The sequence below is a fragment of the Staurois parvus genome, unplaced genomic scaffold (assembly GCF_062004578.1).
Source record: "Staurois parvus isolate SC_StPar_1 unplaced genomic scaffold, SC_StPar_1.0 ptg000019l, whole genome shotgun sequence".
Taxonomy (NCBI): Eukaryota; Metazoa; Chordata; class Amphibia; order Anura; family Ranidae; genus Staurois; species Staurois parvus.
The window spans coordinates 30,712,170-30,732,698 of record NW_028317815.1 but is presented as its reverse complement, the minus strand read 5'-3'; the positions used below and the strand labels follow the sequence as shown (position 1 = coordinate 30,732,698).

Here is a 20,529-nt window from a genome sequence, read left to right as displayed (position 1 = left end):
TTGTTATTCTGAGGTCACTTTGCTACTCCACATCTAATCTGCCATTTTGTAATATCTGATACTGCAAGGTAAGTCTAGAAGCAGTTTTTGCTACCTTTCTTCTGCCACTTGAAAGATGCACAGGGCTATTTTCCCAGTAGTTGCCCCGCAGTCAGGCACATGGTAACAGTCACTCTGTGGCTCAATAAACAGTCCAGGGGTTTTCTTTTTGGTGTTTTTATTTTTGGGTTACTTGGATAGGGATGGGGAATTGAGTGGGGTACTCCAGAACTATGTGTTATAGGAGGACACTTGTGTAGAACTATGAGCCAAGTCATTGCACCAGTAAAAGAGCGGACTAGTGTTGTAGATATTGTTGTTGTAACTTAAAGAGGTTAATCTTCCTCTTTGGACAGTCCAAGCAAAGTCCTTTCACTGAGAATTAAATAGATTGAGTTCTTCAGGACACTGAACACTTTGTTCCCTTTAGACACATAGCTGACTTTCTAGCACCAGAGAGGTGGCAACAGCACACAGTACCTAGAATCTCTCACAACTGTCTGTACTCACAATGCCTTCAGATGATTGGCTGCCTCCTTCCAGGCACTTTATTCTTGTGACACCAGACTAGATCCTCAGATGGCAGCCCCTCAGTCAGCTTCCAGCAACTTCCCACAAAACCTGGCCCCCCAGCTTGCTCAGCGGGAACCATGATGATCAGGAAACATTTGGCAGGTCCTGGGGGGCAATCAGCCCACCCAGGCTGTGATCTCTTCTTCCTCAGGGACAAAATATGTCTGCGCTAGGTCTCAAACTATTTATATAGTTTCCCAGCACCCGTCTGTGAAATCTTCCCAAAGGGATTGGCTGAGACAGTATAAATATTCATGCTGCTCATTTGCCTACTCCACACCTATGTTCTAGTATCATCATGTAGATTCTAGAAGGCAGGAGGAGTAATCATCAGCCTGTGAAACACTGAATAGACCTAAACAATCACAAACAGCCACAATGATTACAGTGAGCCAAAACTAGATTTGCCTAACACAAATGTAGCACTACTGGACACAGTGAGTGAGCTAAATTTACCTAACAACAAGAATGTAGCTCAGCTGAATACAGTGATCCAGAACTAAATTTACCTAATCACCAAACACCTATTTGAGAGGGTGCTACACTAACAACAACCTGCAAAGTCATCCACAACTCTGACCTCCACTACATCACTAACCTTGTCTCAAAATATCAACCACACATTCTCTTCGCTCCTTGAAAAACCTCTTGCTCTCTAGCTCCATCATTGACTCCCATGCTTGCCTCAAGGACTTCTCCAGAGCCTCCCTCCTTCCATCCTCTGGAACTTAACCCAATGTGTCCAAATATCTCCTACTATATCCACCTTTTGGTGATCCCTGAAAACCCATCTCTTCAGAGGACCTATCCTGCCTTTAACTAGTAAACTAAACTTTTACTTTTGTATCAATTGACCCTTCCTTTTAGATAATGAGCATGGCCCTCTGAGTCCTCTTATATTGAATCATATTGTAACTATACTGTCTGCCTTCATTTTGTTAAGCACTATGCAAACTATTTGCGCTATATAAAACCTGTATAATAATAATCTAGGAACTTTCTGCTGGGTTCATTGCTATACAAGCATAAAAGAATAAATACTATACCAAACTTTGCTTTGCTGACCTGCCTGATAACAGAGTAGAAAGAAAGTTTGGATTTCAAATGCAAATAGCCAAAACATTTCTTGAAGTTCCTTTTTGTTAGTCCATACTAAAGAGTGCATAGTCACCATCATTTAATTTATTGCAATGCCTAAAGACCATACCAGCAGAGAATAAACATTTCTGTAGTCTAGTCTGCAGACTGTTCACATAAGTTATCTTAAATGCCTGGCAAGGAAAATTACCAATGACCTCAGTAGCAGTCTTCCCTTGTCAGAAATATGAAAAGATGTTGAAATAGGCCACTAACAAAAACATTATTCATGTCTGTACTTTATGTGCATTTTGAGAGCCTATATTTTCTGTACAACGAATGTCCTTGATTAACATAATAAAATGAGAAGACTTGCCATCAGCAAACTCTCAGGGTTTTGACTGGTAATTGACTTCTTTCTTGAAAAATCAACAACTGAACTATGAGTAATGGCATGAATTCAAGCAAAGGGTAGAGAATAAAAGGCAGACAACCTGGGGGAAGGTCTGTATCTTTTCTACTGTGTTTTCTAAAAGGACTTTTGTTATGTTATGTTCAGATCTTTGGATCACTGAGATTCTGCTGTATTTAATTTTACATATGCAAAGCTATTCAGTCTACCTAAAAAAGATACATCTTGCGTACTCTGGAGGTAAAATTGTAGTACCTATGTTTTTAGGCTAATGCTCCTTCCTTGACCAATAAAGTTTATAGAAAGGCAAAACTTTTTTAGTTTTAGATAGAGTAGGAAAGGGTTAGGACTGCTGTTAGGTATTTTTTTTTCCTGTCTTTCTCCCTTTACTTTCTGTCACATAGACAAGTGAAAGTAAACAGTTGTCAAGTTTACCATTTGGAACATTTCTGCTCTGTTCATTTCTTGTTTCTGAGACACCACACATTTGGCTTTCCCATCCTTTTCTGTACCAAAAAAAAATGGTTACTAGAACCAATAATGGTCTTTAATCTTCCCAGAGAGAACACAGCAATAAAAAATCTGAAAGGGGTTCTAGCCCTTCCACACTCTATCCTCAAACATTTAGGCACTACATACACTTTAGAGATTCCACACATACTGCTGATTTTTCTTACTTTTACCTTACAAAGTAAGTGATAGACAGAATGTGCTCTTCTTGCTAACACTTCATGGCTGTGTTAGTAAGCTGGCTTCAATGGGGAGAGCAAACTCAAAAGTTATAATAAGAAAGTGATTCAGCTTTGACTAACTCTCTAAACACTTTACAAAATAAGGAAAGCTGGTTTGCTGACTGCTATAAAAAGACAACAGAAGAAATGAATAAAGCCAAGTTTAAAATAGTAGCAAGAAAAACAACAGCAATATCATTGAATTCTCCGAAACAAGAAACAGTAAGTAAAATAGACAAGGGGAAGAGAAAAGAAAAGCTCTAGACAACAGGAAAGCATATTCAAATGAAAAGAATTATTAATCCGTTCAAACAGTTTAATGCAGAAAAGAAGAGTTTCAACTGAGAATGACGACGTATAAATGGAAATTAACTTGGGAAAGAAGAAAAAATTTTAGAATGCTGTGTGGAATAGTTTAAAGAACCAATAAAATAACAAATATATGAAGAAACAGTAAATGGTAATTAAAAAGTAATATTTTATGAGCCCGAAATAGAATTGAAAACACCATCATATATAGTAAAACAGCCAGCAAACTAAGGGATAAACTAAAGATAGAGAATAAAAGGAGTTCAGAGTTTATAAAATAAGAAGGGCTAACTGGAAAGTGTAAATTTGTCATATAATGGAATAAGAAACAATATTTAAAAATGTCTGTGGTATCTCTTCGTTAAACATCACATATAAAGTAATAATGGGAAATTCGGAAAATAGCTTAGAATCGTTAAAATTTCAGAAATAACGATTTTAAATATTTAGGTCTATTACTAATAAGGAAGCAAGCAAGAAATACCAATGCAGCTAGAATAAGAGCAGAAAATTAAATGTTTCTTTGCAATGTACTCAATATAAATTTAAACAGTGGCCAAAACTTTGAAAATAAAACTACATAAAGGTACAGGGTAACCGACAGGAGTTGGACTTTTTCTTAGAACAGGTAGTACAAGGTAAGTGGTGATGAGAGGGGGACTGGAGTGCCAGTGCAGTCACAATGAAGCAGTGTATACTACATCGTTTTTTTGCTTACAACAGCTTTGTTTGAAGTTGTGAGTCTATCACAGCAATGAGGCAGCTATTTCGGCAGGATGGTGCCACAGCGCATACTGCCAATGCACCAATGGAAGTTCTTCAAACCATGGTCCCTGGGCACCTCATTTCAAGTTTCAATGATGTGCCATGGCCCCCAAGGTCTCCTGACTTGTCATCATGTGATTTCTTCCTATGGGGAACCTAAAGAGCCGTGTGTACACTCATAAACCCCATAATTTGAATGAATTGAAGGATGCCATCTGACAAGAAGTGCTCATGATTGATCAACAGCTGTTGAGTGATGGACAATTTCAAGTGAAGAATTGAAAGTTACATTCAAGAGGATGGTCATCATCTAAATTACATCATTTTTCATAACTGAATAAGTAACTCAACTGGCATGTCTTGACCTCTGTTTTTGTAAAAATAAATACATTTCGAGTTCGGAGTACTGTTTTTTTCAAAACCATCTGACTCCTGTCGGTCACCCTGTATAAGCAAACCAGCTGCAACATATGGATCTAAAACATTGGGGATTGACTAAACCTGGTGCACTCAAAATCTAGTGCAACTATGCATAGTAACCAATCAGCTTCTATCTTCATCTTGTTCAATTAGGCATTTTCCATGAAACCCAGAAGATAATTGATTATTATGCACAGCTGCACCAGATTCTATTTGCACCAGGTTTAGTAAGTCCCTCCTTATGTCTAAAAAAGGGCTTCAAATATGTGTAGAGAATGTGCGGAGGACAATTTATAGCACATTTTGTGAGAAAGGAAAAGATAAAAAGATGATACAACCATAAACGTTTTTTCAGAAGCAGACATATATAGTGAGTACAGAGAGAATGGAAGAAAGGGCACATTAAAATAATTTATAAAGGAAAGCCAGAAGACAGAAAAGGCATCAGTAGGCCAAAAGATACATAGAAGACACTGAGGAAAATTTAAATATATGTAAATTTGTGGTTCAAGAAAGGAACAAAGAGTTACCAATTATGGGTGCACATTCTGAAACAGGCTATGGATCCTCATGGGTGGTAGTACTGTGGTGTTTCAAGCTGCTTAAAACTAAAGGTGAATCGTTTGACATTTCTGCTCTCTCATTCTCTTACAAGTGGCACATGCACAACACATATGATAATGTCAAAAGCACTTGTCATTTCAGCAGAACCTGGTATTCAGTAAACAATGGTGTCCTTTGGGGGGTCTACCAACCAAGTAATTAACTGGAATTAGCTGGATTACTATCAAATCAAAATGTTAATTCCTCTCCACATATACAAACATGAGCAAAATGGCTTCTCATAGAGAGGTGCTAAGGCAATCATCCATGTGGCAGAGTTGGTTTACATTATTATATCATGAAATATTTCTGGGCAACAGAACTGGAGCAGTGTGTGGCTGTAGGGAGTAAGATGAATTATTTTTACCTTGTCAAAAGCCTCATGCACGTGTTAGCTGGAAATAGGCAATCCTGCAATGGCATGTGTATTCAAGGAGTAGTCTGAGATCCAACATAGTTCCCATTTGTATTTGGTATCTGCCTCCTCAACTGCTACACTGAATAATTTCAGCGCAAACAGGAGTCATTGCTGAGACCATTTCAGAAATATTTAGAACTGCGCCACCATCAAAATGAATGAGTCCATTGTTTTTTTTGCACAGAGTTTTTTTAATTCTGTGTTCTGAAGTTGTATTCCACGGGACTAAACCACATTTTAATTACTAGAGGTTTTTTTGGATATTATGCACATTGCACTTTAAATGATTACTTACTGGATATGTGGCACTTTTGATATACTATTTATACAAGATTGTTTTTTGTATTTTAACACAGTATTTATTTGATATATTGCACTTTAATATATTGTTTATAGGATTTTTATATTAGTGGTGCTGTCCACTTTACCTTTTCCTTGTCATTGCTAAGACTATGCTTCTTTGGAGGCTACAATGTAACAAATAAGGCATACACCATATTATTTGGCTGTTTTCCCTGGCATATCCTTGAACAGCCAAGTCTTAAAGCCCAATTCCAGTTTTTATTTTCTTTAGTGCCTAGCAATTATAAAAAGACTAAAAAAATAAGCTTTTAGCGCATTACTCCTCTCCTGCTATCTCCCAAACATTTACCAACTTGAGGTTTTAATGCCAGTCCTCTTCTGGGGACACCCTAGGATTGATTTACTAAAACAGAATAGACTATACACTTTACAAAGTGCAGTTGCATTCTGCAAGTGCAGTTGCTCCAGAGCTTAGTAAATGAGCAGAAGCTCTGCTGACTTCCATCATCCAATCATGTCCAAGCAAAAATGCTGTTTTTTTTTTTTCATTTTCCTTGCACATCATTAGGTTTCTTTGCAAAGTGAATCTTTATCTAATTTCCTAAGCTCTGGAGCAACTGCTCTTGCAGAGTGCAACTGCACTTCGCAAAGTGAACAGTCTATTTGCCTTTAGTAAATCAACCCCTATGAGTCATTCAACTCCCTTTCTTAGAGGGCACAGTGCCATGGACACATTCAGGCCACTGACTCTCCACATCACTGAGAAAAGGCAAAGAGGAAGAGGATTGTGTGAATCATGTGATGTCAAAACATATAAAAAAAAAACTACCCGTATTTTTTGGTCCATAAGACGCACTTCCCCCCCCCCCAAAAAAAAGGGGGGGAAATGTCAGTGCGTCTTATGGAGCGAATGTAAAGCGGCTGGTCCAGTATTTCTGCCGCCACCATGTCGGAATATCGGGCCGCTCAGCTCTTATCTCCTGCAGGACCTTACCTGTTCCTCACTCCAGTGCTGCAGTCTTCCCGCGGCGGCTTCTGTGACAGCCGGGTGCCCACTGCACATGCGCTCCCACTTCTGCGGAGTTGTCGTTCCTTCTTCTTCCCACGGCGGCTTCTTTGACAGCCGGGTGCCCACTGCGCATGTGCGAGAAGCGCTGCGCTTTGTGAATGGTCCGGAGTCTTCTGGGACACATGACAGGTCCCGGAAGGCTGCGGGCCATTCACAAAGTGCAGCGCTTCTCACACATGCGCAGTGGGCACCCGGCTGTCAAAGAAGCCGCCGTGGGAAGAAAAAGAATGACAACTCCGCAGAAGTGGGAGCGGGTACCTGTCAAATTCAGGTACCCGCTCCCCCTCCCTCCCCAAAGGTCCACAGTCTCTGGTAATCTCCTGTACTGTGTCTGCAGTTTCTGGTCATCTCCTGTACTGTGTCCGCAGTCTCTGGTCATCTCCTGTACTATGTCCGCAGTCTCTGGTCATCCCCTGTACTGTGTCCGCAGTCTCTGGTCATTCCCTGTACTATGTTCGCAGTCTCTGGTCATTTCCTGTACTATGTCCGCAGTCTCTGGTCATCCCCTGTACTATGTTCACAGTCTCTGGTCATCCCCTGTACTGTGTCCGCAGACTCTGGTCATCTCCTGTACTGTGTCCGCAGTCTCTGGTCATCCCCTGTACTGTGTCCGCAGTCTCTGGTCATCCCCTGTACTGTGTCTGCAGTCCATTGGTTCAGAATTTTTTTTCTTCTTGTTTTTCTCCTCTAAAACCTAGGCGCGTCTTATGGTCAGGTGCATCTTATGCAGCGAAAAATACGGTATGTATATAAAAAATGGGGGTGAATTGGGTAGACCTGAAATTAAAAAGTTAAGATTTGAATCTAGAATAACATCTATAAATGTTATTTTTGGCAGAAGTACCCTGAAAATGTACTTTTTGTCTTGAAATGCTCCTGAAAAACAACAGTTTACTTCCCAGTATGGGACTGTGCTTAGACACATAGCTGTATATCTGCAAGATCTAATATACTGTGCCTCTGACTGTTTCAGGGGATTTGGAGTGAAATTTGATGATTTGCTGCTCATTGTTCTCCTTGCTGGAGGCTCTGGCCTGAGGAATCCCAATTTTTCTTCTATCAAGATGGTCAACTTCATCCAGACACAGTGCAGAACTAGGCATGGTAAGTAAGTAGATGGAGAAACATGAGCTGCATGAAGGCCGCAGGCAATGCTGGTGACTTTGCCTGTCTTTTCTTGGGAACAGCTTTCAAGTGCTCTTTAAAGATAAGTTTTGCATATGAATAAATCATAATGACCAATACACTCATTGCTCGAGATTTAAAACAAAATGCAATGAAAACATACTCAGATGTCTAAAGACAGGTGCACTTTGAGGGGTGTTTAGAATTGCTGAATTTATTATTTATTATCTCTAGTATACGTTTTACTATAACTATAAGGAATGCTTGTCTGGCCTAAGTGGATATAATGTTACAGTTACTATAAGCAAATTGATTTGTATCCATTCTACTACAAAGTAAACAATGTTAGAAAAACAAAATGGTAGCTATTAGGGAAAATCAATGTTTGCAGCTTGAGGTTTTGGAGCTGACTATGGAATTGGCTTACATCTGATGAAATGCATAAATCCAAACTAAACTCAAGATTTGTGCTACATATTTAGAAGCCCAAAGGTATATCAGCTCTTCTGTTGAACTACAGAATTTTGGTACTGTAGTAAGATTCTTCCATATTATTGTTCCAAGTTGATCTAAAGTCCTCTATGTACAGCAATGTTGTAATGGAATTTAAAAAAGTCAGAAAGCCAAAAAGGAAATCAAAGTATTTGGCCTCTTATTGCTCTACTACAAATCTGAATCCCCCTAGCACATAGCCTGCTTGGCCTATATATTTGTATTTTATTCCAAATGGCAAATCTTTCCTCTTTTGAGACATGATTTTACACATATACATCTGAAAACAAATTTTCAAAATAGTTCAGCATCTTCTTTCTTTTTTTTTACTCCATGTCTGCATATGGAACACAGCTTTGTACAGGCTTTGCAAACAGAAAAAAACATTGCGGAAAGACTAAGTAAGCTTGTGTGTCTTAGGAAAGTCATGTAAGAGCTAAGTTAATATAGAAAAAAGCAAGGTGAAAAGTGTAGTAATGCACAGCACCACTCACTCATTTGCCCGCTGTAGTCCATCTCATCCATAATATGTCTAGCAGGTGATGTCATGGCTTCTGGTCTTTCTCAAGCAAGCAGTAGATTGGATTATATTAATCTGATATTGGTCTATTGGTAACTGAATTAATCCAGTAGACTAATAGCATCACATTCTTTCTTTCGGGACTCATTTGCAATTCTTTATAGGAATACATAGTAGTGATTTTCAGACTGTCAAGTAGGCCACATCTGTGAAGCCTATTTTACAAGCCAGTGAGGCACAAAAATATTTTTATATAAAGCCCCCTTTTTTAAATTCAAAATTGTTTTGTGATTTAACAGTTTGTAACTGAACAAGACCTGGAGAACTAATCTTAACCTACACTATATTTCCAAAAGTATTGGGACGCCTGCCTTTACACACACATGAACTAATGGCATCCTAGTCTTAGTCTGTAGGGTTCAATATTGAGTTGGCCTGCCCTTTGCAGCTATAACAGCATCAGCTCTTCTGGAAAGGCTGTCCACATGGTTTAGCAGTGTGTCTATGAGAATGTTAAACCATTCTTCCAGAAGCGCATTTGTGAGGTCAGACACTGATGTCGTACAAGAAGGCCTGGCTTGCAGTATCCGTTCAAATTCATCCCAAAGGTGTTCTGTTGGGCCAGTCAAGTTCCTCCACCCCAAACTCACTCATCCATGTCTTTATGGACCTTGCTTTGTGCACTGGTGCGCAGTCATGTTGGAACAGGAAGGGGCCATCCCCAAACTGTTCCCACAAAGTTGAGAGCATGAAATTGTCCAAAATGTCTTGGTATGCTGATGCCTTAAGTGTTCCCTTCATTGGAACTAATGGGCCAAGCCCAACACCTGAAAAACAACCCCAAACCATAATCCCCCTCCACCAAACTTTACACTTGGCACAATGCAGTCAGTCAAGTACCGTTCTCCTGGCAACTGCCAAACTCAGACACGTCCATTGGATTGCCAGACAGGGAAGCATAATTCGACACTCCAGAGAACACGTCTCCACTGCTCTAGAGTCTAGTGGCAGCGTGCTTTACACCACTGCATCCAACGCTTTGCATTGCCCTTGGTGATGTAAGGCTTGGATGAAGCTGGTCAGCCATGGAAACCCATTCCATGAAACTCTCTATGCACTGTTGTTGTGCTAATCTGAAGGCCACATGAAGTTTGGAGGTCTTTAGCTAATGACTCTGCAGACAGTTGGTGACTTATGTGCAATGTGCGCTTCAGCATGTGCTGACCCCGCTCTGTCATTTTTTGTGACCTACCACTTCGTGGCTGAGTTGCTGTTGTTCCCAGTTGCTTCCACTTTGTTATAGAACCACTAACAGTTAACCGTAGAATATTTAGTAGCAAGGAAATTTCACGGATGGACTTATTGCACAGGTGGCTACCTATCAAGGTACCATGTTTGAATTCACTGAGCTCCTGAGAGTGACCCATTCTTTCACAAATGTCTGTAGAATCAGTCTGCATGCCTAGGTACTTGATTTTATACACCTGTGGCCATGGAGGGGATTGGAACACCCGAATCCAATGATTTGGAGGGGTGTCCCGATACTTTTGGCAATATAGTGTATTTTTGATCCATATTGAGCAAGTGGCAAAATGGGTTGTAGTAATTTATTTATGGGTAAATATACAGTATGGGCTTAGTTTGGTGCATTAATAGAATTTATTTATTGAATAGTATAAAATAAACTGATTGTGTAGAAGAGGCAATGACTAGAATATTCATGTGAATATTCATATGTCCTCTTTTCCCCTCTACAAGCTGTCAGCTCTGCCCTTGAAATGTATAAATCAGATCACTCTGGTCCTAAAACATTGTGACAGTTCTCAATGTGCTTCCAAGAATTGCCATGGGCACCTGTGGGATAAATGTTCAGGCATACACTTATGCTTGGTACACTCTTGTGACTTCAGCATCTTTTAAGATTATTGTAATGTCCTTAAAGTTACATTGTTAATCTGGTTGTAAAAAGACACTAGTCCATCCAGTTCAACCAACATTAAAAACCCCCAAAAATAAAAACAACCACACACACGAATAGAAAAGAAATAGAAAAACAGAAAAAGTTCATGCCTATGCGAGTCTGGCCTTGTCTGTTTTAACGTGGTTTTTCTCTTACTATCAAATTAAATATCTCAACAGTTTTCACTGTTCAAACACAACACTCTACAACACACCTGGCTTCCCACAATGGGGCTGAATCTTAAAATGTAGAGAAAAGAAAATGAGTTTGGATTTGTTTCCAATCAGGACTTTTTCGAAAGAATTGGACACAACGCATCAGCAGGCAGGGCTGTGATGTCACCATGCTTGGCAGTACTCCCTGAGATCCCACGAGTGACAGGAGAGGGAGATGTGAGGAGCCGCTGTTACACCTTGTGCGGAGAAGCCGATACATGTTTCCTGCAAAGTGATTCTAACCCGTTGTGTGCTGCCAAAAATGTTTACATAGTATACTATTGGGGCTATGTATTTATATCATTGATGAGCATTTACATTGCAGAGAAGTGGAGGAGAAGATCAGGTATATATGTGGAGGAGCACTGGAGCTGCTTTGATGATTTAAAGCACCAAAAGACCTCTTGCAACCTGAGAGATCAACCCTAGGAGGTGAGGGTACACCCAATTACACATGGTGTCTGGGGAGTAAGTTTGAGCAGTCAGTGGCATTTGAAATTTTGAATTTGCACGTTGGTGAAGATTGGAAGGATTTGAGCATTTATATGAACTTTACACATGGGGAATTTTCCTTGGAAACAGGACTTTATATAGATGTACGATATTTGCATGATTGCTCATATGAAAATCACTTGGAGATCATTTTGGAGTTATGCTGAATTATGTGCACAGTTGTTTTATTTGCATAGATAAGGATATTGCTATATAAATCTTTTGCTAATATTTGGTTTTGAGTAACTTTATTTTTTATCAGAGAAGGTGGTTCACAATATTTATTTATTTAGTCACATTTTGAATTGATGGTTTAACAAGGCTGGGGACAGCTTTTTAAGTATTGGGATTTAGGGAGACCTGAGCAGTACAGGGGTTCTTTTACATTTTCTCTAATAATAGGTTGTGATAAGTCATTGGGTAGCACCCACAACTGAAAGCAATTAGATATTGCTGAACATGACACAGCTTACCAACAGCGATAAGCGTGACATTATTTAGCTTCACAGCTACAATAACTGTTCCCACACATGCAATGCCCTGACAGAGTCTCTAGTGTCTAAAATACTGGATTTAGGACGTGCAGATCTATGTGGAGTAGTCTGAGTTAAATCTGTTGAAATATGTTCAGAAAATGACCACTGAAAGGTTATATACAGCTGTATTACCTTTATGGTTCATTACTGAAAATATAAATATGGTGTTTTAGCTTCCTTCCACATTATTTACTGTGAGTGTACACAATATGAAGACGAGACAGTGCTATTATTAAATACTATTTTAAAGCCAAGTTCCACGTTCAAACATCTGGCTGACATATTTCCTTCCAGAGCTAAATGTACCGTATGAAACCGGGATGGAGATATTTGGCAATGTTAAGAAGACTAAGTAAATTATTACTGCAATTGAAAAATGATTTCAGGAATATAATTCATCTACCAGTGCATACATAGTACTCAGTTTTTAAATGATCTAATTAAAGAATCCAAGCCTGTGCCATTCACAAGACTAACATTTTGCTCATGCCGTGAAATTCATCTGTACCTTTCTACTCCTATTCTTTATTGGTATGTCATTCCTGAGGTGGTATATGCATTCTGTGTTGTAATTCCTCAATAAAATGTACTTAAAGGGGAGCTATACCCTTATGATAAAAATTACAACAAAAAACCTTTAGAAAATTTTAGTAATGGCAAAGTGGCAAAGTGGTTAGCACTTCCACCTATCTGCACTAGGGTCATTGGCTTGACTCCGCATTCACTGCATGCAGTTTGCATGTCCTCCCTTTGTCTGCATGGGTTTCCTCTCACAAAAAATTGATGGTGCTATATAAGTACCTGTAATAAATAATCTGCAAACAGTTAATATGAAGAACAGACCTGTCAAAGGGGGGGGGGGTAGTAAAAACCCTGCAACAAAACGCAAATACTAGTACAATAAAGAAATATATGCCATTACAAGAAAAAAGCCAAGAGCTACAAAGTATAGAGAAACAACAGGAAGGAAGTAGAAAATATGATGGTGAGCAGTCTAGATTGTCATCTGGAGCAAGGGAAGGAAATGAGATCAATTAATCTATAACTGTTGATAATGTAAACGATCAAAAAGTTTTGGAACAATAAAGAACAAAATCACAAATACCTACAAGACCAGAAATGGCAGAAACGTTTGCAAAATTAGGATTCTCCATGACAAATGAAATGGCGATATTTCATAAGGATCTGGGACTATTGCTCACAAGGGTAGAAGGAGTAGAGGAGAAAACGGAGATACAAGCCCAGTGGATTATTAACTTGGAGAAACAGTTAGAGGAGATGAGAAGGGAACAGAGGAAGCTCTCTTTTAAGCTGGAGGATCAAGAAAATATAGAGAGAAGAAATAATCTAAGGATCCGAGGATTACCAGAAGATGCGCATGAGGAGGACCCAAGGGAAAAAATAAGGACAGTGTTTAACCCAATAATGTGCAGATCAGTCTTAGACCCTTTGACGATTGAGAGAGTGCACAGGTTAAGGCGCCCACCAAGAAGAACATCAGACATCCCTAGAGATGTGATCATCCGCTTTCATCATTATGAGGACAGAGAGATAATATGGAAAAAACTGCGGAAGAACCCTGAAATACAATTTTAAGAAGCGAACCCGCAGGTCTTTGTGGACATTGTATTTAAGACGTTAGCAAGAAGATCGTTGAAACCCTTACTGGACCAGATGAAGAAGAAAAGAATTCAATATAACTGGAGGTTCCTGGCATGTCTCATTGGATGGAAGGTTGGGAAGTTGGCAAGGCTAAGATTTCTGGAAGAACTCAGGGACTTTTGTGAAAAACTGGAATTGCAGAATGTGGACATTGAGGGATGGTCAGAGGGGCCGAACAAAAGTGTAAGGCTGAGAAAAGAGAAATGGCAGCCAGTTAATAAAAAGAGAAAATAGAGGAGGATTGGGACGGTGGGAGGAGGGGTATGGAAAGATGAGGGGATGGGTGGAGAGAGGGGGGTGGGAAATACTAAACTTCCCCCACAACAATAGACCCCCACACAAAAAAAGATCCCCTCCAGTTAAAATAGATCCCTCAGCAGCCAGCATCAATAGACCCTCCAGCACACCCTAGCACCCCTTGACATTATATACATTCAGTGCTAGAGGTGCTGGAGGTGCCCGAACTGCGTTCCCCCATGTTCCTGCTGAAAAAAGTCCTGATAGTATCTCATCTACTAGAATTATATTGATCCCACATATACTGTATGTTGAACCTTTTATCCGCTCATAAAATCCTACACACAATTGACAAATAATGTCACATTTATCGTTGTTTGTTTTAAATACCTAAAAAGATATAAGGAAAGTTTGATTCATTATGTTTAACTGTTTTTCTATATTAACACCTGCATAGAGGATTTACCACTAAGGATAGTTTACATTTGTACAGAAGAGTAAGAGGGCATCTGTTTGTAAGAGGAAATGGGTGCAGAAAGTATGCAGTAAACATCACTACTCTTCTTTTAAACAGGAAAGATTTGCAAACATGATCCTCTTCTGTGTTTGGCTGGAGCTACAAACAGATGCACAGCTTTGTTGTAAACCAAGAGCTTACAAATGTCGTATGAACAGATTTTAATTTTAAAGCGGTATTAAACCCAAAAACAAAATGTAACACATTGCAGCTTACCAATTTGTAGATGTGGTGGCTGCATTCATTCTCTTTTTTCCCCCTCTGTTTTCACCTGGTGATCTGGTCAGTAACACATTTCCTGTATTAGAGTGCTTCTACACTGGACAAAGAAGCACCCTGGGACAGCAGCATTGTCAGTCTGGGGGGTGGGGAGTGTTAGATGTACTATCAGATTTAGATACACTAACAAACTGAAGCCAAACTCCAGCTAATACTTTATAAGCAGTTACAGAAAACTTTTTCTTTTGGGATAAAGATACTACAGAAATAAAAGATGGCCATTGTAAGCATCCCTGCCAGTGGTAAATAGTTTGTCTCATCCTTGTAACTGCTACAATCTGCAAGAGAGTTTGCTCTCTTTAGAAAAACATCAGACTTACCAGATCACAAGGAAAGAAAGTGTAAAAAAAGAAAACAAATGCAGCCATCACATCTAAGAATTGGTAAGGTCCAATATAACAAATGTTTGCTTTTGCGTTCAATGCCACTTTAAGGTTCTTAGGATCTTATGCACATAAAATGTCCTATAAAAGCATATCTGGTTGCCCTTAGCAGCTGATTAGCTTTTCAAATAGCAATGCACAGATGAGATTTAAACATGAATATAAAGTGACTGCTATCAGCAACAAGAAATGTTTTTAATAGCACTTACCTTTTAGAAAAGATATCATTAGTTCCCCACCCTGCTATTGTTATGGAAGCAAATACACACACTCAGTAGCTGCCACCACATGTTTTAAACACATACAATTCACAATATATGTAGCTGTAATTGTGATCTTTAAAAATGTATGTATCACTTGCTGCCACACTCAGGCAGGAATGTAACAGAGTTCCATGAATGTCTAACAGAGTGATCTAAATCAGATCTTTTTGTTACTGACCTGCACATGAGGGTAGCACATTATTCAGTATTAATCCCCCATTACCTCCACACAGTTTGGGGTTCATCAGAACTTACTATTATTGCAGTAAGTAACTCTGCTGGTTTTAATTGAAATGTCTGTAGCTGTTTGGGATATTTTCCCTACTTCCTGTGTGGTCACCAAGACAGAATGTGAGCAGACTCTCTCCAGCAAGTGAAAGGGTAGTACTTAGAACTGAAAATAGATATAGAGTAGGAAAGAGTAAGAACCTCCATCAGGTTTTCAGTTGTCCCTCTTTTGCCATTGAGGAAGTTTAGGTTCTTGTTTGGTCACAAGAATGAAAATGGAGGGAAAATCTCCCCAACAGGCACATAGAGGGCAATAAAACCCTTCTGTCAAATAAAAAAAAATATTTGGCTAGAATTAGGCTTTAGTTACCACTACTGAACTCATATGTATTGGACAAACATACTCTTCCATGTCCATAGAATATTTTCAAATTCTAGTCTCAGATTATGTTATTATGACAATGGCATGTGGACATTTCCGTAGAAAAATGAGCTTTTGCTTTTTTTTGCTTTAAAGAATGTTATGCACCCATTTACTGATGTGTTCTGGTTTTCTTTTAACTTGCACACATGCATAGAGCTGAAGTTGAGGCAAGTTGCATGATGAATAACAAGCCGTTTAAACCAGCTTAGCGTGTTTTTAGAACACAGCTTTTCTGTATATGTAGAGGATCTTCTCTGTATGGATTAGCCTCAACAACCAATAAAACTGAAAAAGCTGGAGGGGCCAGCAGTACAAAACAAAGTAAAGAATCTTGAAAAAAATTACAACGAAATATATTGTGAGGGTTTAGCATTAAATGGAGAGGTGCATAAAAGTCAGTCCATTCACCATATGATGGTTTCGAGATCAATTTTATTCTAGATCCCAAAATAAAACAGGACTTAGAATTCGGTCAACACTGCATCTTACATCTTTGGTCTATTAATTAAAGCAGAGTTTCATTCTCTCAATCAACATTAAAGAATTGTACTTCTTAGTAAATGGATATTTCTATTAAATGTTAATTATATTATATTATATTTAATTGTTTAAAACTTTTTTTTTACATTTCTTCAGTTGCATCCTGGATTCTGGCCTAAGCCAAAATGATGTCATACATCTCAGGAGTCTTCATTGGCATTTTGTTTCCTTTGATCAGGAGGAGGGTCTTTCTCGGCTAAGCACACCCTCCTGCCTTTATGCCTAGGATGCTAAAAGCAGATGTACTCCAGGAAGTAAATGCTACATGAATCATCTGCCCTTACTCAAGATGGCCACAATTAGCAATGGGTCTTTTTTAAAGGGATTTCTCAGTAAAATAAAGCATGGAGAAAAGGATAAATGGGTTAATTTGCATTGAATATTTAAAATGAATTAAATAGTGTTTTTGGTTTGTGGTGCACAGAGAAGTTCCGCTTTAACAAACCATCACAAGATGAGTAAAATAAACAGATGAGTGGAGTGTGAGCTTCAATGTGTGTTCTCATAAGTGGGTTAGCTTCTGATAATCTGTTCAGCACAAGGACCAACTGATCTCTCCAAGCATAAATTTAATGCATGCAGTCCCCCAAAACTAATCCATAAGAACTTCATGTCTTATCTGAACCCAGAGTTGGTTGCATCTAAAAGGTACCAGTCATACTTGAGCATTTTGTGTGCAATTAAATGACCAGGTTATTATAGTCAATGGGACTGTTTAACTTTTTGCATTTTCATCTACTGAGATTTTTTCCCAGTTTGTCCTAAAAACAGCATTTGTATTGAATTTTACAAAAACGTGTCCTAGAGATGATTGGAGTTGCATGAAAAACACATAGTACATACATTTAACACAGGAAGTGCACACTCTATCTGGAACATAAAGTACATAGAAAAATATATGAAAAATAGATGAAAATGTGAAAAAAAGACATTTATATTACAGTAACTATACATGTAGACATGTGCAACTGCACACTTGGCCTCAAACAGGAGAACCTAAATGACCTTAAGAACATTAACACCCAGTGTCTGATTAAATAACTATCTGTCTGGCTGCTCTGCTGTTTCTAGTCTATTTCCAGTTTAAACTCAGGCTAACCTACGTCACTGCTTTTGCCTTTTGCCAGAGTTTCTACTTGTTCCCTTATCACACCTGCTTGCCTTGACCTCCAGTCTGTCTGGCTCAGTTCCTGCTTTTCAATTCTATATTGTGTCTTCCCTTGCCTGAACTAGCTGGCACTCACTGTCTAGTGACACAAATGATCCACCATGCCCTATACTAGCAACTACATTGTACGAGTGTTTTCTCAGGTGCAGTCCTCATATGTTCAGACACAAAAAACCTCTACATGCTGCACAGGCCAAATTTAGCTCAAGCTCCACTGTATTTTTTGTGCATTTTGGCCCCTTTCAAATGGGCTACAGTATCTGATCAGGTCCGCCTGTCAGTTTTTCAGGTGGACCTGATCAGAAGGTTCTTGCTATTCCTATGGACAGGCAGATGTAAATGGACTTGTGTCTGTTTACACCCACCTACATCAGGGTCCGATCCAGTCCACTAAAAGAAACAAAGAACAGAATGAGATCCATCCTCTTCTGTTTAGATGGTTAGTCGGGTGAACATGGACAGCAGAGTCCATCTACTCCTGGTCTGTGTCCACTCAGTTTCTGCAAAGCGTCATACGCCTACTCCGTCCTGATCAGAAGTGGATCTGTGAAATGATCCCCCTACTGATTGGAACAGAATCCACCCCATGTGAAAGTGATCCAATGCTACATTCACAGCGGCAATTAGAGCCGGTGTGAATAGTAGCGGTAGGAATCAGAGATTCCTACTGCGGCTCTCAACAGGTAGGTGCCTCATTCACAATATTGACAGGTCTCCAGCAGCCGCAGCTATTTGCTGCTGTCGGCACAGCCACTGATTAGCTAGGAGTTTGCTGCTGGACACGTTGTGTGCCTCCAGCAGTGATCACCACAGGTAATAGCTGACTGCGCAGAGAGCCGCAAACAGATGCGGCCACCGGCGACCTGTCATTAATGGCTCTAATTGCCTTAGGGTTTAACATTACATTGATATTTTATGGTGAAGAAATACACTATTTGTATCATACAAAAAAACAGATACATTTACTTGTTCAAATTGTAATTGTGTACTTGATTATTTACACTTGATAAGTGCATTCCATGACAACATTAAATCGATATATAGTAATGACAATTCGTAAGAAATACTGAACAACAATTACATGAATGCATGTGCTCAATCAGCCATATATAACTCTGTCCTTTGTAAAATGGATTCTGAAAATATTTCACACCATGTGTAAAAGTCACTATGAGTGCACACTTCCTGGAATTCAATTCTGTCTCATGTGTATCCATTCATGTCTTAAGCCAGCCTTCCTTCTTCCAGGCATTATTTTTCCTATCCACCCAGTTCACGTTTATGCAAGGAATGCTATTTAATCACTGTCCGACAAAAAGAAGGGACTGTTCAGGAAATGCCAATTAGGTAGAAAGTTGAAATGACCATATCCCTTTCTGTACATGTCCTGAAAAAGCTTGAAGATTGTAAGGCTCTACCGGGGCGGACTGACAACTCATGGGGCCCCCGGGCAATAGGGGATCATGGGGCCCCTGTGTCCTTGCCCAAACTCAAAAAAGCCTATGAAAAAGGTACCAGGGGCATCTCATGGGGCCCCCTACTGACCCTGGGCCCTCGGGCAGTGCCCGAGTTTCCAAATGGTCAGTCCGCCCCTGGGCTCTACTGTGGTGTAACAGTGTAGATGTGAATGCTTAAAGCGGAACTAAACCCTCCTATCTTTGACAGCCAAGGAAGCTTCTTGCTTCCTTCTCATGGAGCTGCACAGGTAATTAGTTATGACCCCGGCCATTTGATGGCTTGACAGCTTGGTTGGGAGCAGAAACAACTGTGACAGTTATCATTCACGACATGGCCTAAATGTAACTGGCCTGTGAAACAGTTAGATGGATGGGTTTAATTCCACTTTAAAGTCTTAGCAAGTTTATTTTATTATAAATTCTGGTGTATGAGAAGTTTTTTTACCTGTACAAGAAGTTCCAACTTCCTATCATCTAGCAGGTGGACTTGACATCGCCGACCCTCCGTCATCTATTTAAAAAAAAAACAAAAATAAAAAACACAGGCATGGTTAAAATATAAGCAAAAAAATGCTTATCAAATCAAACAGAGAGCAATGAACACATTTTTCAGCATAACTACAACATGTGTACAAACTGCATTATTTATTCACTAAGAAATAACACTGTCATAGATCTTGCATTTCTTAGTGACTGCAATAACAGAAAAAGTGTCAGCAACTGTAACATACTGTAGCAGTGTTTACTTTCTTTACTTTTTTCTTTACTTTTTTCACACTTTGTGCATTACTTATTGAAAACATGGCCCTGCACTTTCCCATGACCAGACCTGCATCAGATGTAGAAGCCTTTGAAAAGCATACACCTGTGCCTCTGATGTGCAGAAGGTGATGATTAGATTATCAATAGGAACAAATAGAGTAGTGTTCACTTGCTTCAATTTACAATGCTTTTACAAAGCACGATGTTGCTTACTTATTATTTCTCCAAACAGGTCAATATGAATGCATCTCAAATTCTCTCTAAAGTTATCTAAAATGCTGAACATATATATATTTTCCAGCACTTTTAAACACTTTTACCCTGCTTTTTTATCACACAATTGAATGAACAGATCATATTTATGTCTGCTGTAAATGGCATGAGTGCTTGCATTGATCCATTCCATACAGACATGGCCACAAAATGACAATGACATATAAGTACACTTTAGAAGCAACAAATAGAAAAAACATTTCTATTTCCCTAAAATTCAAGCAAAGCTCACATGGTCAAATTGTGTATGTTTCATATATCATTGGATAAGACAGAG

At 39.2% G+C, this 20,529-nt stretch overlaps 1 protein-coding gene across 6 annotated transcripts in view; it reads right to left on the bottom strand.

Annotated features, from left to right (window-relative positions):
* FRMD4A (FERM domain containing 4A) overlaps positions 1-20,529 on the bottom strand; it is a 558,898-nt gene that overhangs the window by 229,194 nt on the left and 309,175 nt on the right. For all 6 annotated transcript variants that reach the window (XM_089686117.1, XM_089686116.1, XM_089686118.1 and 3 more), the window contains exon 2: positions 19,663-19,728. In XM_089686117.1, the coding sequence (XP_089542243.1) occupies positions 19,663-19,728 (66 nt within the window). The remainder of the gene's footprint in view (positions 1-19,662; positions 19,729-20,529) is intronic.